The sequence below is a fragment of the Otolemur garnettii genome, unplaced genomic scaffold (assembly GCF_000181295.1).
Source record: "Otolemur garnettii isolate 467f Iridium unplaced genomic scaffold, OtoGar3 scaffold00010, whole genome shotgun sequence".
In the NCBI taxonomy this organism is placed as follows: domain Eukaryota; kingdom Metazoa; phylum Chordata; class Mammalia; order Primates; family Galagidae; genus Otolemur; species Otolemur garnettii.
Genome location: NW_003852405.1, coordinates 1843090 through 1868964, shown reverse-complemented (window position 1 = coordinate 1868964; position 25875 = coordinate 1843090). Strand labels below are relative to the sequence as shown.

The following is a 25875-nucleotide window of genomic DNA, read 5'->3' as shown; positions in this document are numbered from 1 at the left end:
GACTCGCTTGAGCCCAGGAGTTGGAGGTTGCTGTGAGCTGTGATGCCACAGCACTCTACCCAGGGTGACAGCTTGAGGTTCTGTCTCAAAAAAAAAAGTGGAGAGGGGTAGGAAGTGAGGTGGCTGAGGGAAAGAGGGAGGATAGTTAATCCTAGTCCCTACTGTATGCCAGGCATTTTCACATTTAAGTTCTCATTGATGCTCCTAAGCCTTCACATTTCATATCCCCTTTTTACAGATGAAAGGAAAATGTAGAAGGGTTAAATAACTTGCTCAAGGTCAAGAGGCATATTGTGGCCCTGGATGCAAATCTAGCCTCTGCCATTTATCTGGCAAGTTAATGAACTTCTCTGAATCTCAGTTTTTCATCTATAGAGTGGAGCTAATAAAAGGTACTGTCTACCTTGAAGTCTTACTGTATAGGTGAGTAAAGGGTCTTGAGACCATTCATAATGCACTTAGCAGTGACTGGCCTTAGTGAGTATTCTAGGGATAGTAAATGATACCAGTTCCTTGAAAATTAGGTGGCAGTTGGGAGATAAAACTCAGGTCTGTTTGACTTCGAGCCTATGCATGTCTATGATCCCTTACTGTCTTAGGACTGATAAAATTTTTTGCTTATCTTTTTGGAACCAGCTTTGCAAAGTTGGTTTTCTCTAATCCTGACCACCATTTTTTTGGGTGGGGGGACAGAATCTCATTCTATCACCTTGAGAGTGCCATATCATAGCTCACAGTAACTGGTGGGACTAGAGGCGCCCACCACAATGCCCAGCTAGTTTTCTTCTATTTTTAGTAGGGATGGGGTCTTGCTCTTGCTCTTGCTCAGGCTGGTCTCCAACTCCTCAACTCAGGTGATCCACCTGCCTTGGCCTCCCTGTGCTAGGATTACAGGCATGAGTCACCCCACCTGAACTTGACCACCTTCCTTTGGTTTGCTCTGGCAGTTTCTGTGTCCTCTCTACCCTGAGATTCTGACATAAGATACTCTGGGTGCTGGAGGACTTTCATTTCTGCTTAGTGGCCTAAGTAGAACCTGGGTTACAAGCTAGAAAATTCTGCCCTGAAAGAGCCATCCTGGGAGAGTGTGTGGCAGAACTGCCGGACTTTGTTATGGTTCTGAAAGGAGAGGCTAATGTGTACTACTCAAGAGAATAGGTTTGAGGGAGGCTAGGCAGACCACCTCTGTTTTGAATTTGTGTCTTCAGCTCTCTAGGCTGCAGCAAGTTGATATAAAGCAAAACAGTGGTGGCAATCATGGCAGATATCCTGGTGGTATCAAATTCAAAGTACAGTAAAACACTGCTCAACTCAGTCCTAACAAAACAGATTTACAGGCTCAATTCAGTCAGTAGGTCTCTAGCTTTCAATGCCTGAAAGTTTAGGCTGGCTGAGATTTCACCTGGAAGATGGCTTAAGTGTCATCCCACTCCCTCCCCATCAGAGCCTTACTAAGATGCTGAGTCATTGAGCTGGTACTCTGCTGCTCTCTCGAAGCAGGCTTGCACCCCACCATCCTTCCACAACTTCTTGATGACGTCCACCAGCTCAGGAGGCATGGTTCCCTCCTCAGTGGAGTCAGCCAGGTTGTTGAGCTGCCGCCCATCATCCTGTAATGCAGAAACCTGGCTGAGAACTACATGGGAGTAATAGCTTCCCAGGAAGTTTCTGGGAGTACTGCTGAACGAAAAGCAATTTACAATGCTACCAAAGTCTAAGGTGGAGGTAGTGTCCACTGAAGATTCTAAGAAAATACAGTGATTAATTTTTGAGCTCCCCATATGTACAGGGTGACAATATATCCAGCCCTGGGGTTCTTAGAGGATAACAGAAGTCCCAGGTGCTTCTCTGGGGTTTGTGGCTTCCATCCTTAGTCTGAAAGGGTACCACCATAAAACATGGTCCTCTGTTGCAGGGAGACTGGATGTTTAAAGGCCAAATTGACTATGAAAGACAAGATGAAAGACAAAAACCTGTTGCCTTTGTTGTATCAATGATTAGAGGCCAGAAAAACTGGAGATTATTAAAGTTCCATGGCCAGGAGGCCCAAAGGGAACAATTTAAATGGTAAAATAAGGCAAAAAGGCAGAGGGAGCTGAGAAAGTGGATTTTGTAAATATTTATTATTAACATAGGGGTTGTCTCCTTCTCCAGAACTGAATAAAAAGATGTGAAGCTCATCAGGTGGGGTTTTAGTTACAAAAAACTATTCTTTACCTATCTTTCCTCATGGTTGGTTGGCTTCACGTCTGTTTCTTCTCATTAGCCTTTCCTGCTTCCACCCCTAACCATATAACATTAATCACATACCGCACGGCTTGGTTCAGCATAGTCAATGCCCAGTGTGGACATAGCCCGGATGATAGCCAGGATGGACTGCAGCACATTCCCGTAGATGACAGACTTGAACTCCAGGCATTCTTCTGGTGTGTATCCATCTTGGTGAATGATTCTGCAAGGGGCAGACACCTAGTCTTTAGCTAGACCTAAGTAACCAGATCTATTGGATTGGGAACCTGGAGTATTTAAAGGGTTGTAAGTACCCCATCCCTCTGTTCCTACTACTGTCTCATGGTGGAGGGTGAGGGGCAAGGGGCATACAGATTAGGGCAGGAACCTCTAGGTCCCGTGAGGCTAAAGAGCCTGTAATTCTGAGTACCTTCACTTGCTTTCCCCTACCCCAGTCTTTTGGGGCTTTCTTTGTTCCTACTCACTTCATCTGTTTGACGATGGTGCTCTTTCCTGACTCCCCAGCACCTGAAAGGAGAAATGGTTATGCTTCTAATTTCCCCCAGCCTTCCAGGAGATGGCTATGAGAAGTCAGACTCAGTGCTTGCTCGGGAGTCTTGTTAGGGGAGAACACATAGGGATAATTGCTGCCCTCAGTGTTTAGCAACCTTGGGCTCAGGCCACTTGACCTGGATTTAGAGCAGAGTTTCTTCAGCAATATTTGCATTTTGGGTTGTCCTGTTCATTGGAAGATGTTTAGCAATATTCCTGTCCTCTATCCACTAGAGGCCAGTAATATCCCAGTCTCTTCAATAGGACAACCATAAATATCTCTAGACATTTACAAATGGCCCCTCAGGGTCAAAATCTCCCTGCTGAGGCAGGGCTTGGTGGCTAATGCCTGTAATCCCAGCGCTCTGGGAGGCTGAGGTGGGCGGATGGCTTGAGCTCAGGAGTTCGAGACCAGCCTGCGCAAGAGTGAGACCCCTATCTCTAAAAATAGCTGGGCATTGTGATGGGTACCTGTAGTTCCAGCTACTCAGGAGGCTGAGGTGAGAGACTCACTTGAGCCCAAGAGTTTGAGGTTGCTGTGAGCTATGAGGCCACGGCACTCAACAGCAGGGTGACTGAATGAGACTGTCTCAAAAAAAAAAAAAAATTCTCCCTACTGAGAACCACCAATAGATTCAGGGGAACTCCCTTACCTCATTTCTCCTCTCTGCCTATTTCTGATTCAGGAGAGTGATCTTAGGGTAGGTTTTGAAAGAGCTGGGTTGTTTCCCTGAAATACTATTTTTTCATCATTTTGCTTGTTTCCTTTATTAACAAGAATGTCCTAATGTACTCATTCACACCCCTTTTCACCTTCTCTTGGACTATACTGCCCTAATGCCTAAGCCTCCTCCTCCCACTTAGCCTGTGCTTGTTCCGTCTAAGCTGCTTATTTTGAATTAGAAGAAATCTGCTTAGGCTTAAAAGATCTCTCAGTGGCCCTGTCATCTCTGTTTTCCCCTTTGTAACCTCCTGTGCTCCTTAAGAGTCTGGGTCCAGATTACAGAGAGAGATATGCTCCTTTGGTGTGTCTTGAGGGCTGTGCCAGAGATCAGCTGGGGAAAAAGAGGTGCCTTAGCCTGGTGCATTGGTTCCCAGGCCCATCATGGGTTGGACACCCAGGCTAGGCAGTTATCCTGCTACATGACCCCTCCTGCTGCAGATAGCCTACTTTTGGGGCACCATTGTTTTTTTTTTCTAAGCCAGGTGTCCCAAATTTTCTTGACTTGGTTCTATTTATAACCAAGATCAATTTCCCTGGCTGACTTATTGGGGTGCTTTTTTTTTCTCAGCCCAGACCAGTGATCTGATTAGGAGCTCATCAAGTTGATGAAACTTCCATCTGGCAGGGGCTTTAGAGGCAGCTACTGAATAGAAGGCCAGGAAGGGACTGCTGTAGATAAAAACTCCATACTGCCTACTCTGAGCATCCTAGTTCCATGATTTTTATTGACAGCAAGAAGGAACCAGTGGGCCTATCCTTGGGACTCAACTCTGTGGTACTGTATGGTGGGACTTCAAAGTCCATTGGTGAGGGAAGCTCCTATTCTCTTTGGATTCCTTGGCTCAGAGTTCTCTGCAGATTGGGTACATGTTTGCAAGTCCAGGGTTCTTGGTATTTGCCAAGATGAAAGGAGGTGTTACATTTGGAGATGGATGGATTCATCCTGGCCATTAAACTATTCCTAGTTCAAGGGAGAGTAAAAATATTTCAGAGTTGGCTCAGGGCCTGTAGCTCGGTGGTTAGGGTGCTGGCCACATATACCAGGGCTGGCGGGTTCAAACTTGGCCTGAGCCTGCTAAAAAAACAACAATGACAACTACAACAAATACAACAAAAATAGCTGGGCATTGTAGTGGGTACTTGTAGTCCCAGCTATTTGGGAGTCTGAGGAGAATCGCTTATGCCCAAGAGTTTGAGGTTGCTGTGAGCTGTGATGTCACTGCACTCTACCAAGGGCCACATAGTGAGACTCTGTCTCAAAAATTCTTTTTTTCAGAGTAACTTTGACACCCTGGATCCCCCGGGGGGTAATTCAGGCCCCATATTAACTTAACCAGAGACTGGCTAGGGGAGAAGAAAAATGACCTGCCATCTTTCTTTCCCAATGGAGTGAGCTAGAACCAATTGACCCTCCTGGAAGCAGAAAGGAGCATTAACTTCTGGCTTATCTTCCTTATAACTCACCCAGCAACAGCAGCTTGACTGTCTTGGCTTCTTTGTCAGCATCCTCCTGCAGCTTCTTTTCTAGCTCCTTGGACCTCTTGGCCAGTTCTTTGTCCTCAGCACTGATTCCACTCCCCATTTCTTCCGTCTCTTTCTCAGCTGCTCCCTTAGGCTCTTGAGCTTCTCTTGTAAGTGTTTCTATATATGAGATGAAAGAAAAGGAAAAAATAAATTGGGATTGATTATCAGTTCCTGAGCTCCCCTAAAGCTGGTCTGTGTGGAGTGGGGTGACAGTAGTCTATCAGTTCTTCTGCCCTTCCTGCATTGGCTGAGGCTCCCTACTCCAGCTGGAGACCTACTTCTTAGTCTTGGGATTATAGCCTTTATACCTAGCAGTGCGATGGGTTAAGCCAATTAAGAGCTTTGTCAATATGACAAAGGGTAAAGATTCAAATGTTTCTGTAGCTACAAAAATGATCAGTTGGGTTTCGACATGGGTTAGGATGTGGGTACTAGAGCTCTCTGAGATAAGACAATGGTCACCTTCACCCTTTGGAGGATCTCATCCTCCAAAAGTCTCTCGGTTCTTTGGATTTACTGGTAATATAAAGCTGGAGGTTAGGGGCACAAACATTGGAAGCATTTCCCATGTTAAGCCTCTGGAACATGGGGTCTTGGTTTCAAGGACTTCAAGGCCTCAAAGCACACTTGTTTATCATCACTGGTTGGCCCTGGCAAGGAATTTTTGTTTAGGGCGTGTCCCTTACTTGCAAATAATAGGGATGTTTCATGCAGCTCCCTCAGCGGCTGCTGCTCCAGGAAGCTATTAGCATTGCTCCTTCATGCTGGCTCATCTCTGTACATAAATGTTTATTAGCCCTTACCACTTCACATTGTACTTTATTTTACAATTGTATTTCCCATTGTGAATTCCTCCTCCTGGAGCTCAAAGGGCCAAATCCGATTCTTCTTTGAATCTCTCAGAACTTGTAGTTTATTAGTGGATCATCAGTAAAGGTTTGGTGAATAAAATACATGTAGGAAAAGGGTATACGGTAGAGAGAATGGGGCAGCTTCCCCTTGACCCACCCACGCCTGCTGAGGTCCAACCTCACTCAGTAAGTGAACTTGGCTGGTATTTAATGTAGGGCGTGTGCTGCCTCACACAGCAAACTCTGCTTCTTTGGGAAATTGGATTCTAGACTCTGGCTTATCAAAGGTTGGGGCAGCTCTCCCTCTGGCCCTCATCCAAGCTGCCTTTTCCTGGGGCAAAATGGGGGTATGGTCTCACAGACAATGAAGAGTCTCCATTGGTCTATTTGTCTGTGCCAATTATTGAAATGTACTTAAACAAATCTTGCTGGTGGAGTCTCCTTGTAGGTAGAGATACTTTAGAATTCTGCTGTCCAAAATGTAATCCCAGAACCAGCAACATCAGATTACCTGGAAATTTGTTAGAAATGCAGAATCTCAGGCCTTAACCCAGACCTTCTGATTGAAAATCTTTGTGGATTTTTTTTTTTTAGGAGGCAGGGTCTGTCTCTGTTGCCCAGGCTGCAGTACAGTGGTACAATCATAGCTCACTATAGCCTTGAACTTCTGAACTCAAGTGATCCTCCTTGCTCAGACTCCCAAGTAGCTAGGACAACAGGTGCATGGCACAATGTCCAGCAAATTTTTAAAACATTTTGTAGGCCAGGTGCAGTGACTCATGCCTATAATTCTAGCACTCTGGGAGGCTGAGGTGGAAGGATCACTTGAGCTCAGAAGTTTGAGATCAGCCTGAGCAAGAGCAAGACCCCATCTCTACTAAAAATAAAAAATATTGGGCAGCGCCTGTGGCTCAAGGAGTAGGGTGCCGGCCCCATATACTGGGGGTGGCAGGTTCAAGCCCAGCCCCAGCCAAAACTGCAATAAATAAATAAAATTTAAAAAATTAGCTGGCCATCGTGATGGGCACCTGTAGTCCCAGCTTCTCAGGAGACTAAGACAGGAGGATCACTTGAACCTAGGAATTTGAAGTTGCTGTGAGGTAGACTGAGGCCAGGGTACTATAGCCTGGGCAACAGAGTGAGACTCTGTCTCAAAAAGAAAACAAAAAAACCCATTATTTATATGCCCATTTCTTAGCCTCCACTTGCAAGTGAGAATGCACAGTATTTGTTTTTTTGTTCCTGGGTTACTTCACTCAAATAATGGTCTCAAATTTTATCCAAGTTGCTGCAAAATATATTATTTCATTCTTTTTAATGGCTGAGTAGTATCCCATTACATATGCTTATACATACATACATATATAAAAACACACACATATACATATACACATATATTTTCTTTATCCAGTCTTCAGTTGTTGGGCACTTAGATTGATTCCATATACTTGCAATTGTGAATTGCATTGTGATAAACATAAGAGTGCAGGTGTCTTTTTTTTATATAGTGATTTCTTTTGAGTAGATAGTAGTGGGGTTGCTGGATTGAATGGTAGACCTACTTTTAGTTCTTTGAGAAATCTCCATATTTCTTCCATAGAACTAGAGCTGTGTATAAAGAGATGGCTAGGAACTAAAGATTATATTTTATTATATTATAACTAGTATTTGCTAGACAATTTATGTGACTCATACCAGTGAATTTTCACAACTTTGAGATAAAGTGCTATTTTTCCTCATTTACAGACCAGATAACTGACACTGGAGGATTAAGTAACTTCCTCAAGGTCGTATAGTAAAGTAAACAAACTTTCTTTCCTCTCCTCCTACCTAAGCAGCCAATGAAAGAACCTTTGGTCAAATGTATGGACTCAATAACAGTAGCGCTTGTTTTGTTAAAGGAACCACTGACTTGTTAAACAAGTGGGGAAAATGTTTTCCTTTTTCTCTTACTGCCTCTGCAAACTTCTGTGTAGCTTTTGTTTTGTTTCCTGGTTTGCTGAGTGGAAGTTCCCCATTCTTACTAACTGCGCTGAGTAAGGGAGCTTCTAGCCCTTGCCTGCCCTCTGAGAGCACAGATCCACTGCTGTGCATGCCGGGTTCCTGGTCCCAGTGACCTCATGCCTCCCGTCATCAGCTCCTGTGCCTATGGTTGCTCTGCTTTTATCACGGTCAGGGACAGTGTCCTGGTGAAGAAGATAAGGCATGTAGTGCTCTTCCCATTTTAGAATTGTGGCACAGAAGAGTGATCCTCAGGCTAACCCTATCATTTTGAGTGAAAAAGGAATCGCTGTTTCCCAGCAAATGTGGACATGTTTGCTGAGTTAGAGACCTCAGACTCTTTCTCACATCCACTAGTGAGCCTTGTCTCAGATGGAGGTCGGGGGATGTGGAAGGATAAAGAACCACCTTTAGGACTTTCCACTCCATAGGGATAGGGAGGAGAATTCGCAGAAAAACCATTAGTTAAAGGAATACTGTGCTAGTGTTGGGAATTCAGAGCTGTTTAAAACTTAGCCCCGCCATGGCGGAAAGGCAATTAAACATCTAACGGGCAGGCTGATAGTTCTATGGCAGAAAAAAATAAGGGGTGATTGTAAAATGAACAGACTTTCCGCAGAGAAGCAGAACAACAGTGGAGTGGGGTATAAGCATTTTCGGGAGAGGAAGAGCATGCATGAGACAAAGCATGGGAACACAAGGTACAAAGTGTGCTCAGAGAAGACCGGGGCGTTGGATGGGTCAGGACTGGAGAAAAAGGAAATGGAAGGGAGGGCTGGGAGATGAGGATGGGAAAGGGAAATTGGGGCCAGCCAGTGAAGGGCCTTGAATGACAAGGTTAAGAGGTTTGGCTGAAATCCACCAGGACTTATAAACAAGTACGGATGGATATAGCTGCATGGTGCTAGAAACACAATGCCGTGTAACTGAGGGGAGAAGGGGAGCTGACTGCTAGGAGAAGCTGAGAAACAAGAGCTGAACAGCTTGTTTCTAGAAGGGTCTAGGCATAAGGTACGGCTTGGGAAACTGTCTGGACATGGATCTTTTTTGGAGAGGCAGGCGTTTTCTCCCAAGTTTAATATGTGTGAAGAGTATTCTGGCCTAGGAAGGCTGACATCACAAGTGAGTTGAAGGCCAGAGGGGAAGAGAAGCAGTTCCTCAGAGAAAGAGGAGCGTGCTGCAGACCTGGGGTTCCAGGAGGGCTCCTAAGAACCCTCTGGAGAATAGACTAGGAGGGAAGGAAGCTGTGTTTGGAGCTAGGAAAGATCCTAGAAGCTCAAAGGCAACATTAAGGCCTTAATGTGAGAAAAGCCTAGGCCACAGGATGATTCATCTCTTCATTTCTCAAGCTGTGTTCTACGTAGACATTGAAACCTCACTGAGATTCTTGCTGGTGTTGAGTAGGTGGGGAGATTGATGGTTAGCTATAATCAGTACAGACTTCCTAGCAGCGATAACACATAAGATGGCCTGGAAATAGAGGACGGTTTTAAAGAGAAGGGTGAGTTGCAGATGGAAGTAGGGAGGAGCATAAAGGTACTAATGAACTGGTTTGCCTGAGTTGAGTAGATGGCTGGGATCCATGTATTGGCTGGTTATGTAGGTAGGTTTGGATTAAGAAGCCCAGCCCAGCCTGAAATATTGACCCTTAAAACTATGTCAAAATTTGTAACTTAAAAAAAAATTTGTATCTTATCACAATATAAATGACATTCTACATGGTGCTTGATTTTTAATTTTGAGAATGTATTTTTACTATTCTTTATTGAGAGACCAACAGGCTCAAAATTCCTAAGGACCCTAAAACCAGTTTAGGGACCATATTAAGAATAGTTTACATTTGAGTCTGGGCTTAAGATAGGGGGTGGGGACTGTGGAGGCAATGACAGATTTTTATAGGCTTTTGTTGATTTCTATTCCCTAATTATAAAAGTAATATATACCGTAGATAATTTTTAAAATGCAGATAAATAAGAATAAATATAACCTGTAATTCTATCACTTACAGATAATGATTTGTACACTTTTGGGTGTGTTTCTTTTCTATGCATATATATCATATAATTAGAACCATACTGTATGTATAGTTTTTTACATTTAGCCTTTCACTTAACTTTATATTGTAATAATTTCCATATAATTAAAAAATTCTCCAAGAACAATCTTTAATGGCTATATTTCATTGTGTGCATATGACATAATTTAAACAATCTATTGTTGGACCTTTATGTTTCTAATCTTTCTATGAGATAAACATTGCAGTGATGAACAGTTTTGTGTGCACATAATTTTCTGGCAGCTTTTTTTTTTTTTTTTTTTGAGACAGAGCCTCAAGCTGTCCCCCTGGGCAGAGTGCCGTGGCATTACAGCTCACAGAAACCTCCAACTCCTGGGCTCAAGCGAGTCTCCTGCCTCCGCCTCCCAAGTAGCTGGGACCACAGGCGCCCGCCACAACGCCCGGCTATTTTTTGGTTGCAGCCGTCATTGTTGTTTGGCGGGTCCGGGCTGGGGGTTCGAACCCGCCACCTTAGGTGTACGTGGCTGGCGCCTTAGCCGGTTGAGCTATAGGCGCCGAGCCTGGCAGCTTTTCTTAAGAACAATTTCCTGAAAGTTGATTACTGTGTTAAACAATAAGAACCCTTTTGAAACTTTTATTATACATTGCCAAATGGCTTTCAGAAAGATTATGTCAATGTTTGTGGGCACCAATAATCTGTGTGTGTGTGTGTAGGTGAAGTCTCGGAGACTTCACTGAATATTAATTATATATATTAGCAGCAATTAATCTCCTTCTTATTCTCCCTGTTGTGGGAGCCCTTTGGCCCCCACACCCAGTTGTTCTATTTTGTCACACCCATCTAACTACATCCTTGCCTGAATTAGGATATTTTTCTTTGTCTTTGCTATTTTGATAGGTAAACATGGTATCTCTTTGTTCTCTATTTAGTTTTGTTAGATTCTTTGTGAGTGATCACTCTCCCCTCACACCTCCAACAATGTTTATTCCAACAATGTTTATAGAGGCCAGGTCTTTTTAAGTTTGTTCAGGGTCAGGAACAGGGTCAGGTCAGGGGATCGATGGATGTGACACCACATGCAGATGAAGAATAGGGTTCAGGGTCCAGAATCCAGCACAGTGAGAGAAGAGAGAGGCAGAGTTTGGGAAAGAACTCTGCTCTGGGGGTTGTGAGAATTGGGAGGAACTGGACAAACAGCATTAGAACAACTGGGTGTGGGGGCCAAAGGGCTCCCACAACAGGGAGAATAAGGAAGAGATTAATTGCTGATAGTATACATGATTAATATTCAGTGAAAGGGCAGTGCAGGTGGCTCAGTGGGTAGGACACCAGCCCCATATACCAAGAGTGGCAGGTTCGATCCCTCCCCAAACTGCAACAACAACAAAAAGCTGGGCATTGTGGCCCGGCGCCTGTAGTCCCAGCTACTCCAGAGGCTGAGGCAAGAGAATCACCTAAGCCCAAGAACTGGAGGTTGCTGTGAGCTATAGAGCTGCACTCTACCCAGGGCAACAAAGTGAGACTCTCTTAAAAAAAAAAAAAAAATTCAGCGAAGTCTCTGGGACTTTGCTCTACAAGTTCTCTTTAGGTTGGATTCTCTATCCCTTGGGAGTGGTATGCTGGTTTGCAGTCCCCAAAACAGCTTGACTCCTTTTCTTTATAGGCTGCAAGGTGAATCAACCTGTGACTGTCAATAGGTAACCAAGGCCCAGGCCAAAGTAGTAATACAGGAACCTTGGGTGGTAACTACAGGGCAGACACAGTTGTAAGCACTTAACTTATATAAGCTCATTTATCTTAACAACCACCGTATAAAGCAGGTACTCGGACACTCATTTTACAGAGGAAATAGAAGCACAGAGAAGTAACTTGCCCAAAATACCAGTTAGGAATTAGGTAGTGGACTCTGATTTGAACGTAGACAATCTGGCTACTGAGTTTAAGCTTAACCACCAAATATAGAAATAAATGTGGGAAAAAGAGCCAGAATTGCTAGCCATAAAAAAAACAAATGACCTAGGTGACAATGTAGGGGCAGGACTTTTGCCTAAAATGAATCCTGAGACAATAATAACAGCTACCTTTTATTGGAGCCTTTGTGTCAGGAACTTTTTACGTTTAATCTTCACATTAAATCCTTTGAATGAGGTACTGTCATTACCCCATCCCATCTTACTGATGAGGAAGCTGACGCACAGAACTTGCCCAAGACCCAGGGTCGAGCCAGGCAGACAGTGGTGGGGAGAGTGCCCACGTGGCGCCCGGGAAGAGAAAAAATGGCGGGGCGGGGCTGGCCAGGCGGGGGCGGGCCCCGAGCGGGGGCGGGGCCAAGGACTGGAGAGGCCCGGGCTGCATCCTCGCTCGGCGTCCGCGAGGTTTGGTGGGGTCGCACCTGTTGAGTGACGCCCCCGTAATCCACCTGCTGAACTCCCACCCTGAATACCCAGGAGTGTTGAGAGAAGCCCAGACGAGTTCCGGATCCCGCTCCCTGGGGAGCACGTGGCTTGCCCGCCTCTCGAGTGCAGGGCTGGGGGTCGGGACGCCGAGATCTCCTGAGGCCAGGCTGGCTGCGGAGGTCTGCGGGGGTCTGCCTCTAGCCAGCTGGCAATTTTGAAAGATTGCCGTACTTCCCCATCTCAGTGCCAGGGCAAGGGCCGTTGAAGCGACTTGGCCAGGGGTCTGTGCCCCAGTCCCCCTTCCGGCTTCCTCGCTCTGCAGACCCTCTTGGGAGGTGTCCTCGGTGCCCCTTGAGATTTGGGCATCATGGCCTCAGGTGAGTGAGTGTGTGTTCGCGTGGTCTGTGGGACAGAGAAATGCTGTGTGGCCAGGGTGACAAGACAGTGGGGGTCCCTGCACAGCCTGCAGGTCCTAAGGAAGGTGGCCCCCTCCTCCTGGAAGGGCTTGGGGAAATAGAGCCTGAGTGCGCAAAGACAGAGAGAAAAGTCTAGAGTCTCTTTCCCAAGAACCCCGGCCAAGCCCCTGCCTTCCTAGCAGGTAGCTTCTGCTGGAAGGTGGAATTTTCCCAAGACAGGCCCCTCCCTCTGGGCTGGGAGTCTTAGTTCTACCCCCTCCTACCAGAGCTAGGCCACCCCTGGGGTCAGATGGAAAAGAAAAGAAGGGGGCTCTTCCCTAGAGGCGCTGTGTTTTCACCGAGCAGCCCTTCTCTGAGAGGAATGCGTTCTGAGCTTAGAGGCACTCATTGCTGGATTCATGTTTACTCTTACTTCTTTTTCTCCCAGGCTAGCTTATACAGCTAGCCTGGACTTTGACTCCCTTACCCTGGAGCGTTGGCAATGGAGAAAGGGTTCCTAAGAGGGTTAGTGGAGAGCTGGGGCTGGCTCTTCCCCATCTTGTTCTCCCTTCTCCCTCCCCCCATCCCCTTCCCGGGCTCAGCTACCATCAGTCCCCGTCACTCCAGGGACTGAGGAGAAAGGGGAGGCATAAGGGGCGGGGATGAGGCCCCACTCCCCCAGGTTGCCTAGACAACAGGAGAAATCGTGGCCAGGGCCTCTTCCGCCTGTGGGGCGCTGCTTCCTGCATCAGTCACTCCCGCTGGGGGCGGGGCAGAGGAAGGGGTTGGATGTGGCAGAGCCAGGCCCCAGCCAGTGCGCTCAGACACCCACGCTGACACTCAGCTGTGGCCTCAGCCATGGCATCCTATCCATCTGGCTCCGGCAAGTCCAAGGCCAAATATCCCTTTAAGAAGCGGGCCAGCCTGCAGGCCTCCACTGCAGTTCCAGGTGAGTGTGCTCGCCGGCCTCAGGCACAGGCTCCCACCAACCATCCCCTGGACACTGGTCCTCCAGAGAGGGGGGCGCCTCTTCTCTGGCATCCTATCTGTGGTGGTGCTCCTCCACCTCAGTCACAGGGGGGCTGGCTTGGAGGTGGGTTTGGGGGAAGGGGGGGTAGTGTGACTGAGGTTTCTATGGCAGGGATGCTGTCCTCTGTAATAAGGAGTGGGTGTGGGTGTTGAGTGCAGCAAGAGATGTGTATGCACACGTGTCAGCGTGTGCATGTGCTAAGACTGCGTATACAGTGTGTGTGAATGGAGTGTGGGGGGGTGTGGGATTGACTGCTTTGTGGACTGGCCACTCAGACTGGCGCCTGTGCCTTTAGCAGGCAGACTAAGGCTGTTCTCTTGCAACTAGTTCCTCTTTCCAGGACCCCAGATCTACATGCCTCTCACTGGTGGTCTGACATCTGGGCACACCCATGGCTGGCCAGCATCCCAGAGCTAGGGGCTCGACTGCCTTGTTTGCTGCTGGTTTGGTCCCAGTCTGTGTTGTGAGCCTCCTTGGTAGTATGTGGTGTCCTTGGATCAGGACCATGCAGGGAATCACGCTGGGCTATTGCGTGCTGCTGCACCCTTTGGTTCGGCTCCCACTCTGCTAGGCACTGCTGCACCATTTGGAGCAGGCCATCCAGTACTGCAGTGCCTGTCTTGTTGAGGGCTCGGCTGCTTTAGCTGCCCGGGGCTGGGCTTGCAGAGGGATGTCTGCCTGCTGTCTACTGTCCCCAGGCCTTGTGGCTAAGGAAAGGCACACCTCCACTTTGGTGACCAGGTCATACTAACATAATCCCCCACCTCTCCCACAGCTGTTGGTACCTACAGTCTGATCATCTACCTCCTGTATTTTCTTATGCCATCGAATATGCCTGGTACAAGGTCTGTACTGTCCTGAGGGTGTTCTCTGTGTCCAGAAAGTGTGTCTCTTGGGGTTAGATCTGTACAGTGACCCTGTTACTGAACCGGAGACCTTTGGGTGGTCAGATGTAAGAGTATGTGATACCTGTGGGTCACAGCTTTGGATACTCCCTGCCAGTGGAGGCAGTCCTGGCAATGAGGGGGCTATGGGCCAAGAGGAGAGTTGGGGTGGTCAGAATCTTGGAGTCAGTGGAGTTGGCTTTTGGCTGACTCTCCCTATGTGGGTCTATGTGTGTGTTGGTGTTGTAGCTGGGAACCTCCAGCACACACCCCAGGAGAAGGGACCAGCAGGCTGAGTCTTCTAGACTTGGCCTCAGAGAGTGTGGAGATTACTGCCTATGTGTCACCTCCCGTGAACCCTCTGCAGTCTTGTGCAGTGGCCTGTCAGGCTAGGGGATGGCTCTGGGTGCTGGAATCTGCCCTACTCACCCAGCATTGCTGTGCATGGAGGTCCCAGGCCACCCTGTTGGGGCGGTGGTGGCGGTTGCAGTTTGGGCCTTTGGCTCAGCTCCTGCTGACCCTACACAAAACAGCCATGGAGGCCTGTGGTCTGGGGCCATTATGTGGAGAGGAAGTGTATAGGATCGGGGTGCTTAACCAGGGTGTCTGAGAGAAAGGCAGGCACTCCTCTTTTCTTCCTCTCCCTCCTCTGTTTCCAAGGAGGAGATAGCATCATTCTTATCTCCATCCCAGTGAAGTCCTTATCACTGCCTCTCCCTGCTCAGGTGCCTTGGGCCTGTGGTAGGCTAAGAACTACCCTCCTCTAGGAGTGGGGCTACATGTGGGAAGTGCTTTGTAGGTCCTAAGAGTCCATAACTGTAGACCAGGCGTCCTCAAAGTACAGCCCGTGGGCCACATACGGCCTGCTGAGGACATTTATCTGGCCCGCTGGGTGTTTTTGCCGCCACTGCCTGTCCTGCTTAGCAGCCAACTCGTCCTGGGGCCTGCAGTCCAGCCCTCCAATGGTCTGAGGGACAGTGAACTGGCCCCCTGTTTAAAAAATCTGAGGACCCCTGCTGTAGACCCTCAGCACAGCACCTGGTGTTTCACAGATCACTTGCAAGGCAGTTATCTCTGTGAGCCTTGTGGCAACTGTGAGGAAGCAGGGCAGAAACCCGTGTGTAGACAGGACTTAGCCTCTCAGAGGTAGGTAGGGACTTGGCAGTAAATGGGAAGAGTCAGACTCATGTCCTCAAAATTCTAGTTCCCCCTTTCCCAAACCTCTCCTCCTGGACCATCTGTCCTGTCCCTGACCATAGGCTTGGAACAGGGGTTGGAGACTGTGAACCAGCCCCCTGAACAGCTGGGCAGCTGAGAAGCTTCAGTGACTGGACCCTACTCAGAGTGGGCTCCTTCCCCAGTTAATAGTCAGTTCCTGTCCCAAACAAGGCCTTGTCTCTTCTGAGGGACCCACAAGCAGCACCCAGAGGACAGTGGTGAGCAACAAGGCCTCTGGGCAGAGGGGTGCTGTGCTCCCTTCCTTTTCTCTCCTCTTACCCTTTGGCTGGCCAAGCCCTGCCCACTTGCCTTGCCTGCTTGGTGTTCCCTAGGGATTTTAAGGAGGCTTGGCCCCTCCCTGCCTGTCTGCCAGCTCTGCCCCAATCAGCCTACCCTATTTCTCCCCCTTGGGATCTCTGTGTTTGGCTGGGACCTCTCTGGCACTGTGGAGGTTAAGGCCCTGTCAGTTCTAGAGTTCATCTTACCTCCTAACTCTGATGCTCCTTGCCTTGATTTCTGGCCTCCCTTGAACTCCTCCAGCCCCCTGCTCATGGCCATCCCAGGGTCTCCCCTGCTCACAGCTGCATTTGGTACAGCCCGTGCCGGCCCCTGAGGGACTGGCTGCTGCTTCACTCGGCAAACAGGCGGGCAAGGGGCACAGGGCTGCTGGCCGAAGCTGCCTGAACTCTAAGGTAGGGTCCAGGCAGGGGACCAGGCTGAGCGGGGGGGCTGGGTCCAAGATCTGGGACAGGCACTTTCCTCCTTCCTTTGTCCAGCCTTGGGACCAGAACTAGAGTATTGAGAAACAGGCACAGAGACTTTAAAATGGGCTACCCAGGCAGAGCATTCAACCTTTTCCTAAGCCAGGGTGGAGAGGGGAAAGGAAGGTGCTGGAGGGGAGCACCCCGACAGCTGGCTGGGTGAGCTGAGCTTCTCACTGGGGAGGCTGCAGTGCTGAGCCCAGGAAGGGTCCTCTGAGGTAGGCCAGGGTTCAGGCAGCCCTGATAGACTACCAGTTTCAAGGTCTTTCGTGCCAGCCTCCTGGTGGTACAGATGGGGAGTTCTGTCCTTGGTGGAGAAGGACCCCTGGCTTCTGATACTCCCTTCCCCAGGGCCTCTGGCCCAGATCCTGGGGCCTCTGAGTGGCGCAGACTGTTCGTGGCAGCTCCCTTTGGAGGGGCAGCCAGCAGTGGGAGGGGCAGGCCGGGGCCAGGCCACATCTTGGCAGTCCTGGGGTCCTGGGGGAGAGGCAGGCCTCCAGGGAGGAGGTAGGGATCCCCTGCCATCCGGGGCCTCCTTGTCCTCTCCTCCTCTTCCCTTGAGGGCTGGTCCCCAGGTAAGAGCTGAGGGGCAGCTGTGCTTGCTCTGTGCTCTGTAGGCCTGGGATGCTGGGCACGGTGCCTTGCCCCTCTGCCTGGAAGATCTGCCAGTCCAGGACAGGTTTGATACTGGATTGCCTGCCCTAGGAGCTGCAGGCTGGGGTCCTTGGTATGGCCAGTTGGTATTTAAGGAGCATCTGGTGTGTGTCTGTGTGTTTCTGTGAGTGTGCACCTGTTTGTACAGGTATGTATACTGTGTGCGCATGGACACCCGTGTGCAGCCTCTGGGAGGAGGTCACTTGAAGATGGCCTGAGGGACCAGCCCTAGTCCAGGATTCAGGTTCTTGTTGGTTGAGTGAATGAACCCACTCATTCTAGTGGCAGACTCGGGATCCCTACCTGCAAGCTGGAAGGGGTGAAGGGTCCCTGTGCTGGAGGTGAGGGTAAAGTTCTTTGGGAGTCTCACACACAGGCTTACTCTTCCACCTCTGAGGAGGCACTGCCCACTTTCCAGGCCCCGGGCTCTTTCAGGAGCTGGTCTGGGGCAGGTAGGGGCCCCGGGCTTCCAAGGGCTGTCCCTCCACTCTTTGACGTGGCATCACTGTCTCTGCAGAGGCTCGGGGTGGTCTGGGGGCCCCTCCGCTGCAGTCTGCCCGATCCCTGCCGGGCCCCGCCCCCTGCCTCAAGCACTTCCCGCTCGACCTGCGCACGTCTATGGATGGCAAATGCAAGGAGATCGCCGAGGTATCGCCTGGCACCACCCACGCCCCTCACCCCATGTCCCCATGCCCTGCCTCTGCTCCCCATGCTCTTCCACCCCAGCTGTCCCCTCACCTCATGCTTGGCCGTCTCCTGATCCTCAGCCTCTCCCAGGTATCCCACAGTCCTGCTGCCCTCGCCCCATCCCCAGACTCTGCAGGAGAGGGCCCCGGGGCTGAAGGCGAGGCCACACTGACCCTTCCTTCCCCACCTCCAGGAGTTGTTCAGCCGCTCACTGGCTGAGAGTGAGCTCCGTAGTGCCCCGTATGAGTTCCCTGAGGAGAGCCCCATTGAGCAGCTGGAAGAGCGGCGGCAGCGGCTAGAGCGACAGATCAGCCAGGATGTCAAGTAAGCTGGGCCCCAGAGCCTGTTGGGCAGCTGAGGGCACACAATGTGGTCTGCTCAATATCCTTCTGTCTCCATCTGGACCCTGTCCTCCCTGTGAGGTCCACACAGGGAGGCAGCATAGAGCATGGGTTTTGGAGACAGGTTTCTGGATTCTGGTTCTGTGTCCAGTGATGTGGCCTAGACCATGTTGCTTAATTTCTGGGTCTGGGTTCTCATCTCTAAAGTGGGGTAAGAACAGCACAAGTTCTGCAGCCCTGCCCGTGAAATCGTATGTGTACCTAACATGGCACGGGGACCTGGGAGCAAAGGCCATCTCATGATCTGCCTGACCTTTCACTCCTCTAGGCTGGAGCCAGACATCCTGCTTAGAGCCAAGCAAGATTTCCTGAAGACGGACAGTGACTCAGACCTCCAGTGAGGAGGGCAGAGGGGTGCAGGGGATGTGGAGCTGGGGCCTGTCAGCTGCTAGTTCCAACCCCTTCCCCGTACCCATCCTGTGCAGGCTCTACAAGGAACAGGGCGAGGGGCAGGGTGACAGGGGCCTGCGGGAGCGCGATGTGGTGCTGGAACGGGAGTTTCAGCGGGTCACCATCTCTGGGGAGGAGAAGTGTGGGGTGAGTTTGTGCAGGGCCTGGGTCTCTGATATGAGGTGTCCCAGCCAGGGAACTGAGTGAGGGGTTGCTGGAGAGGGTATTTCTCTTTTCCCAGGGGCTGGGGTTCAGAGGGCCTACTTGGTGGGCTAGGACCAGAGTGGTCTGAGAGCACCTGGGGTCAGGGCCTATGGGAGGTGGGGGATAGTCTGGGGTCTGGGGTCAGGCTTCAGGAAGGAGGTGGGAGTGACCTGAGCCTAAGTCAGAGACTGAGGAGGATGATCGCATGTCCTGGTCTCCAGGTGCCATTCACAGACCTGCTGGATGCAGCCAAGAGTGTGGTGCGGGCACTCTTCATCCGGGAGAAGTACATGGCCTTGTCGCTGCAGAGCTTCTGCCCCACAACCCGCCGCTATCTGCAGCAACTGGCCGAGAAGCCTCTGGAGACACGGACCTATGAGCAAGGCCCCGACACCCCCGTATCTGCTGGTGGGATCCCCATCCCTGCCTCACCCCAAATGCCCTGGGCTCCCTGAGATGGGGTCCAGGGCATCTCTACCCTGCCTGTGTCTCCCCACACATAGCCCCTTGGTGCCCAGGGGTGGAGGTCAAGTCAGGAGCTGCCTGCCTTGCTGGGGTCTTTACTATCTCTCATTTTTGTGAGGCCCCCATCTGGAAGAGTTCTGGGCCTGACTCTGCCCTCCCTACCCTCACAGATGCTCCGGTACACCCCCCTGCGCTGGAGCAGCACCCGTATGAGCGCTGTGAGCCAAGCACCATGCCGGGGGACCTGGGCTTGGGGCTGCGCATGGTGCAGGGTGTGGTGCATGTCTACACCCGCAGGGAGCCTGATGAGCAGTAAGAGGGGTGTGGGGTATGCTGGGGGTCACTGTGTGGGAGGTTGCAGTTTCTCAAGAGAGACCACAGGGCCTGGTGTGTCATCCTTACCCAAGCTCCCCTTCATGCCAGTTGCTCAGAGGTGGAGCTGCCCTACCCGGATCTGCAGGAATTTGTGGCTGATGTCAATGTGCTGATGGCCCTGATTATCAATGGCCCCATGTGAGTGCCCTCTTGTCCCACTCAGCTCACTTCCCAGCCCAGATTCTCTAGCCCTAGCTCTGCCCCAGACACTTGTCCCTCTCTAGTCACCAAGCCCTAGACTGTCCCTTAGTCCGCTGCCCTCTTGGCAGCCTTCCTCCCCCACCCTCCCTCTACCTCCCTCCACTCTGCTGCCCAGGCCCTCCCCAGGTACTCCCTTCAGGGCCTGAGTCCCCCTGCCTTGTTCTCCTTGTACCCAGAAAGTCATTCTGCTACCGGCGGCTGCAGTACCTGAGCTCCAAGTTCCAGATGCACGTGCTGCTCAATGAGATGAAGGAGCTGGCTGCCCAGAAGAAAGTGCCACACCGAGACTTCTACAATATCCGAAAGGTGGGCCCTCACTCCCTACCCTGTAGCCTTCTCTGTGTCCTGATCCTGCACCTCTGTCCAGCATCCCAGACAAGGGTCTGGGCCCCCACACCCAGCATCCAGAATGGAGTGTCTTTTTTTTGAGACAGAGTCTCACTTTGTTGCCCTGCTGTGGTGTCACAGCTCACAGCAATCTCAAACTCTTGGGCTTAAGTGATTCTCTCGCCCTCAGCCTCCCAAGTAGCTGGGACTATAGGCACCCTCCACAACACCGGCTATTTATAGAGATGGGGTTCTCACTTTGGCTCAGGCTGGTCTCAAACTCATGAGCTAAGGCAGTCCACCCACCTGGGCCTCCCATAGTGCTAGGATTACAGGTGTGAGCCACTGCCCTTGGCCTTCAGAACAAAGTGTCTTCTCCCATCCCACTGCCTTGGGCCCTAGACCTTCCTAGCCTGTGGTGGACCAGCAGTGCCCTGTTGCACCCCAGGTGGACACCCACATCCATGCCTCATCCTGCATGAACCAGAAGCATCTGCTGCGCTTCATCAAGCGGGCAATGAAGCGGCACCTGGATGAAATCGTGCACGTGGAGCAGGGCCGAGAGCAGACACTGAGGGAGGTCTTCGAGAGCATGAACCTCACAGCCTACGACCTGAGTGTGGATACACTTGATGTGCATGCGGTCTGTCTCAGTGGCATGGGCTGAGGGACTGGGTCAGTGTAGCAGCCAAGGGTCAGAGTGACATGGGCCTGTCTGTCTCCCCTAGGACAGGAATACCTTCCATCGCTTTGACAAGTTCAATGCCAAATACAACCCTATTGGAGAGTCTGTCCTCCGAGAGATCTTCATCAAGACTGACAATAGGGTCTCTGGAAAGTACTTTGCTCACATCATTAAGGTAAGGAGGCAGCCCCTCACTACTGAGCCATGGGATCTGGGTATCTGGGGGGCTCGGAGGGGTCATGTGAGGTGAGAGCCCTGAAGAGGTCTGACTGGAGTACACATGGGTATAAACACAGCCATCCCCCCGCCTTCCCCCATATGTCTAGGAGGTGATGTCAGACCTGGAGGAAAGCAAATACCAGAACGCAGAGCTGCGGCTCTCCATCTACGGGCGCTCAAGGGATGAGTGGGACAAGCTGGCACGCTGGGCCGTCATGCACCGTGTGCACTCTCCCAATGTGCGCTGGCTTGTGCAGGTGCCCCGCCTCTTGTGAGTGTCCCTTGGAGTGGGAGGGAACACCTGGGCCAGAGCCTGCTTCCTCCTCTCCTGGGATGGCTGAGCCTCCCCTGGCCCCACTGAGCCCTCTGAGTGCAAGGAAAGTTTTCCTGGTCCCACCCATTGTCAATTAGCCCAGCCTAGCCTGGTGTCCCCACTTTCCCAGTGTGGGTGAAGGATCCTTTTGTGCTTTTGGGCCAAACTCTGTCCCTTACTGGCCTGCTGGATTTTCTCTTGCTGGCCCTGACCTGCACATGCCTGCATGCTGTGTCTTGCCTGCAGTGATGTGTACCGTACCAAGGGCCAGCTGGCCAACTTCCAGGAGATGCTGGAGAACATCTTCATGCCTCTGTTTGAGGCCACTGTGCACCCTGCCAGCCACCCGGAGCTGCACCTCTTCTTGGAGCATGTGAGCAGGCGGCACAGGGCTGGGGATGGGGAGGACAGCCAGCCTCTGCCTCAGCTGGAATTCTAGGCCTGACCACAGGGTTCTGTGCCAGGTGGACGGTTTTGACAGTGTAGATGATGAGTCGAAGCCTGAGAACCATGTCTTCAACCTGGAGAGCCCCCTTCCTGAGGCCTGGGTGGAGGAGGACAACCCACCCTACGCCTACTACCTGTACTACACCTTTGCCAACATGGCCATGTTGAACCACCTGCGCAGGTGCCCGTACCACCCAGGCTGGGCCCCTGTGCACTGTGTGGGCTTGCCCCCTCATCCGACAAACCTGGCTTTGGGTGCCCTGGGCTGGGGCCACCAGATCCCTGACCTACCTGTTGCCCTGTGCTTGCACTGGATGGGTTTTCTCTGCCCTCAGGGTTCCATCCCTCACCCCTCACAGCCAAGAACCTACCGGTTCCCCTTATCCCAGAGGGCATGCATGCTAGGGTGGGGTTCAGAAGCTCCAGTGAGCCCAGGCCAGCCCAGGCTCAGCAGTGACCCTGTCTTCATGCCCCCAGGCAGAGGGGCTTCCACACGTTTGTACTGAGGCCACACTGCGGGGAGGCTGGGCCCATCCACCACCTGGTGTCAGCTTTCATGCTGGCTGAGAACATCTCCCACGGGCTGCTTCTGCGCAAGGTCAGGGTCTGCACCTCCAGATTCCCCTCCCAGTTGTTCACCTTCCTCCGAACCATTCAGGCCCTTCCGTGACTGACCCTCTCCCCGTCCAGCCCCCAAATTGGACTCCAACTTCCCAGTGTAACCTCCCCACTGCAGCCTCCTCCAGACCGGGACCTCAACTTGGATTATGGTTGCAACTCACCCTTCACACATCAGGCCCAGCTTGGATTCCCTTCCCCCTGCCCACTGCTGTGGTCTGGACCTCCAGGACCAGCATGCCTTCCTGGCCTTCAGGTCACCTGACAAGCTCTTCCTGTCGCCTGCACAGGCCCCAGTCTTGCAGTACCTGTATTACCTGGCCCAGATTGGCATTGCCATGTCCCCACTCAGCAACAACAGCCTCTTCCTCAGCTACCACCGGAACCCGCTCCCAGAGTACCTGTCCCGTGGCCTCATGGTCTCGCTTTCCACTGATGATCCCCTGCAGTTCCACTTCACCAAGGTCAGCCAGGCAGACAGCCAGGCGGGTGTCCTGGGACACTGAGGTCTCTCCAGGCTGGTGCTGCCCCCTGCTGGTGGAGCGCAGCAAGTGGGGGAGGGAGGCCAAGAGGGGCTGCAGGGCCAGGGACTGCCTGCCTGAGGGACCCTGACCTGTGCAGGAGCCGCTGATGGAGGAGTACAGCATCGCCACCCAGGTGTGGAAGCTTAGTTCCTGCGATATGTGTGAGCTGGCCCGCAACAGTGTGCTCATGAGCGGCTTCTCCCACAAGGTACTACACCTGCCTTCCTGGCTGGACCCAGGGGTCTTGTGTCTTTGCCCCTCCTCTGCATTTGAGGTCTTGGTCCTGTCCCTGGGATATTTTGGGTGGAGGCATTGTGGCCCCCTCAGAGCTGGCTGTTACTCTTCCTGTTACCCTCACTTTCTGCAGGTAAAGAGCCACTGGTTGGGACCCAACTATACCAAGGAGGGCCCTGAGGGAAATGACATCCGCCGCACCAACGTGCCAGACATTCGTGTGGGCTATCGCCATGAAACCCTGTGCCAGGAGCTGGCGCTGATCACACAGGCCATCCAGAGCGAGACACTGGAGACCATCCCAGAGGAGGCGGGTGTTGCCACAAGCCCAGGGCCTCAGTGAGCCTGGCCCTCACAGTGCCCGCATCTCAGCACCTTGGCCACATTGTGTTCTCAGCCCCCTGCCATCCTGCCGTATTCTCTGCATGTCTCCATTCTTCTTTGTCTCTGTCTTGCATGTCTCTGACCATGTCCTCGTCCCTGGGCCACCCCAATGAAAGCAATGCCCAGGAATCTACTACACTGGGTTGTTTTGGCTCTGGTGGCACCTGATGGCCAAGGTTTTGAGGTCTAGCCCTGCTGGCGACCCTATCCTAGGAGCCTCAGAAGCCTGGCAGTCCTGTGGCCTTCTCCATTGTCTAAAGCCTGAGGATAGTTGTGGGGGACTGACCCTCTAGTCTTTGGGCTCCTGCCTGAGCAAATCTGAGCTTTGTCTGAGCTGAAGGTTAGGTCCCTGTCTTCTTTATGTGCCTGAGGAGCAGTCAGGTGGGGCCTGTACAGCTCTGCCTTGGGCGTGGGGCTATTGAAGGTCTGTGGAGCTCCAGCAGCTCTGCTCTTGGTTGGGTTGGCCCTGGGCTGCCTGGCCTGAGGGGTGGACCACCATCACCACCACATCACTGCCCAACAGTAGCCTTCTCCGTCCTTTCCCCTGCCCACATGCTCCTCTGGTGTCAGTTTCCTGTGCCTCTGGGAGGACAGATGCTGTATGCTGTGTCTGGGGCCACTGGAGCCACAGGGTCCTGGATCTGCCTCTAGCCCTGGGAGTAGCATCCCCACCATGGCCCCCAGATCTGGATCTTGGCTGGGCCCCTGTGTTGTGTTCTGGACTGAGACCATTGCTATAAAATGCAGTGTTTCATACGGTCCATCTTTCCTAGTGCATGAGAAATAAAGATTATTTAAGTAATGAGGCAGGTGGGATCTATGTTGGGAGAAGGGAGTACCATGCTGGGGGTGGATGGAGGTACAACGCATTCTGAGGGGAGCCACTGGGTTTGGGTGGTGTATGTTTGTGTGCATGGAAAGTGGCCAAGGAAGCTGCAGGAGAGAGGAAGTGTCCACTGGGCTCTCATCCAGCCTGTTCCTCTGAGAGGGACACCCAGCCCCAGGTCTGCGTCACATCCCTGTCACAGCAAGTTAGAGAATGGCATCCCTTTCCTGCCTTGTACTTCCTCCCCACTTCTGGCTTCTTAGGAGATGGTCTGGCAGATAAGAGAGTATGTACTTACAGCAAATCTGAGGCTAAGGCTTTGCAAATCTGTACCTCTAAATACCCTTTCTAGGTCCATCCAGTTCAGTAGGTGGAAGGAGCCGCACAGACTCTTGGGCAGAGTCTGCTGCAAGGGGTTGAAATGAGCCTGTGCCTTGGGAATCCAGGCTCAGCCAGCTCAGTTTCTGCCCCCTGTTAATACACAATCCGAGAGCACTTCCTTGGCATGGTGGTTGCTGGAGTCTGTTGCCCAAGTAAAGAAGGAAAAGTGGCTTTGTGCCCTGGCTTATGCAAGGTCCTGGGTGGGTGGTGGCAGATAATTAGCTCTAGCACAGTGTGAGCCTGTGTCATGGAGGGCCTGGGCAGAGTGAGAGTAGGGGAGGGCTGGTAGCTTCCTCCTGGTGTGTTAGCTGCTCTGCCCCAGCCTCTCCTTGGGAGAGTGCACCAGTGCTGGCCCTGGGCTTCTTCAGCCAGTGCCTGGCTGCCCTGGGCAAAAGCTCTCATCCGCCAGCCTGAGGAGGGTGCCGGCCAGGCCTCCTGGTCAAGACCCAGAGCCTCTGAGTTCCAGAAAACATCTCTTGCCAACTTTATTCTCACCATTTACATATCACAAAATTGGACGTTAGGACTGGACAAGGGGCAAGATGTACAACTCTGGCTGATTTCTGGCTGGGAAACAGGTTCAGGTGAAAGTGACCAGTGGCAGAGCCTGGACTGGAACTTAGCATCCAGGGCTCTTGCATCTCATCCGTCCAAGAAACGATGCTAGGTGAGGGGAATTAACTCTCAAGTAGATGAATTTATTTATTTATTTATTTATATTATTATTATTTTCTATTAAATCATAACTTTGTACATTGATGCATTTATGGGGTTCAGGGTACTGCTTCGATATACAATGTGAAATGCTTACATTGAACTAAGGAACACATCCATCACAATTATAATCATTTCCTAATAGTTTATTGAAATGTACCATTGCATTATGAACATTAGGTGAGGTCCCCCCAAGTACACCCTTTCCTCTCATGTCCCCTCTCCCCTTCCCTCTCTCTCCTC

At 51.4% G+C, this 25875-nt stretch overlaps 2 protein-coding genes across 4 annotated transcripts in view; one reads left to right on the top strand and one right to left on the bottom strand.

Moving 5' to 3' along the window:
* The window catches only part of GNAT2 (G protein subunit alpha transducin 2), a 10995-nt gene extending 4567 nt beyond the window's left edge, over nt 1–6428 (bottom strand). The window contains exons 1-4 of the mRNA XM_003784060.3: nt 4970–6428; nt 2715–2757; nt 2311–2452; nt 1453–1610 (exon numbers count right to left, since the gene is read on the bottom strand). Coding sequence (XP_003784108.1) covers nt 1453–1610; nt 2311–2452; nt 2715–2757; nt 4970–5087 — 461 coding nt within the window. The 5' untranslated portion in view covers nt 5088–6428. The remainder of the gene's footprint in view (nt 1–1452; nt 1611–2310; nt 2453–2714; nt 2758–4969) is intronic.
* A 9156-nt stretch (nt 6429–15584) lies between these two features.
* On the top strand, nt 15585–24517 carry AMPD2 (adenosine monophosphate deaminase 2). 3 transcript variants are annotated; one of them, XM_023509804.1, is made up of 18 exons: nt 15585–16040; nt 16363–17885; nt 18118–18248; nt 18594–18662; nt 18751–18862; nt 19141–19327; nt 19555–19696; nt 19808–19897; nt 20137–20266; nt 20736–20930; nt 21016–21147; nt 21299–21462; nt 21751–21877; nt 21969–22132; nt 22429–22549; nt 22860–23033; nt 23191–23301; nt 23461–24517. In XM_023509804.1, exons 2-18 carry the CDS (start codon nt 17856–17858, stop codon nt 23668–23670), a joined length of 2289 nt encoding a protein of 762 aa, XP_023365572.1. In that variant the 5' UTR covers nt 15585–16040; nt 16363–17855; the 3' UTR covers nt 23671–24517. The 3 variants fall into 3 exon arrangements, 2 of the variants coding, with proteins under 2 accessions (XP_023365572.1, XP_012657136.1); XM_012801682.2 differs by having other exon boundaries at nt 15585–17885; XR_001161023.2 differs by lacking the exon at nt 22429–22549 and having other exon boundaries at nt 15585–17885; nt 23461–24514.
* The last annotated feature ends 1358 nt before the right edge of the window (nt 24518–25875 follow it).

What these genes read in the sequence shown, in the direction of transcription:
- AMPD2 (XM_023509804.1), top strand. Translation starts at nt 17,856, where the DNA reads ATGGATGGCAAATGCAAGGAGATCGCCGAG. An exon ending in CAGATCAGCCAGGATGTCAA is followed by an intron (nt 18,249 to 18,593) that starts GTAAGCTGGGCC and finishes TCACTCCTCTAG; the next exon opens with GCTGGAGCCAGACATCCTGC. An exon ending in ATGTTGAACCACCTGCGCAG is followed by an intron (nt 22,133 to 22,428) that starts GTGCCCGTACCA and finishes TCATGCCCCCAG; the next exon opens with GCAGAGGGGCTTCCACACGT.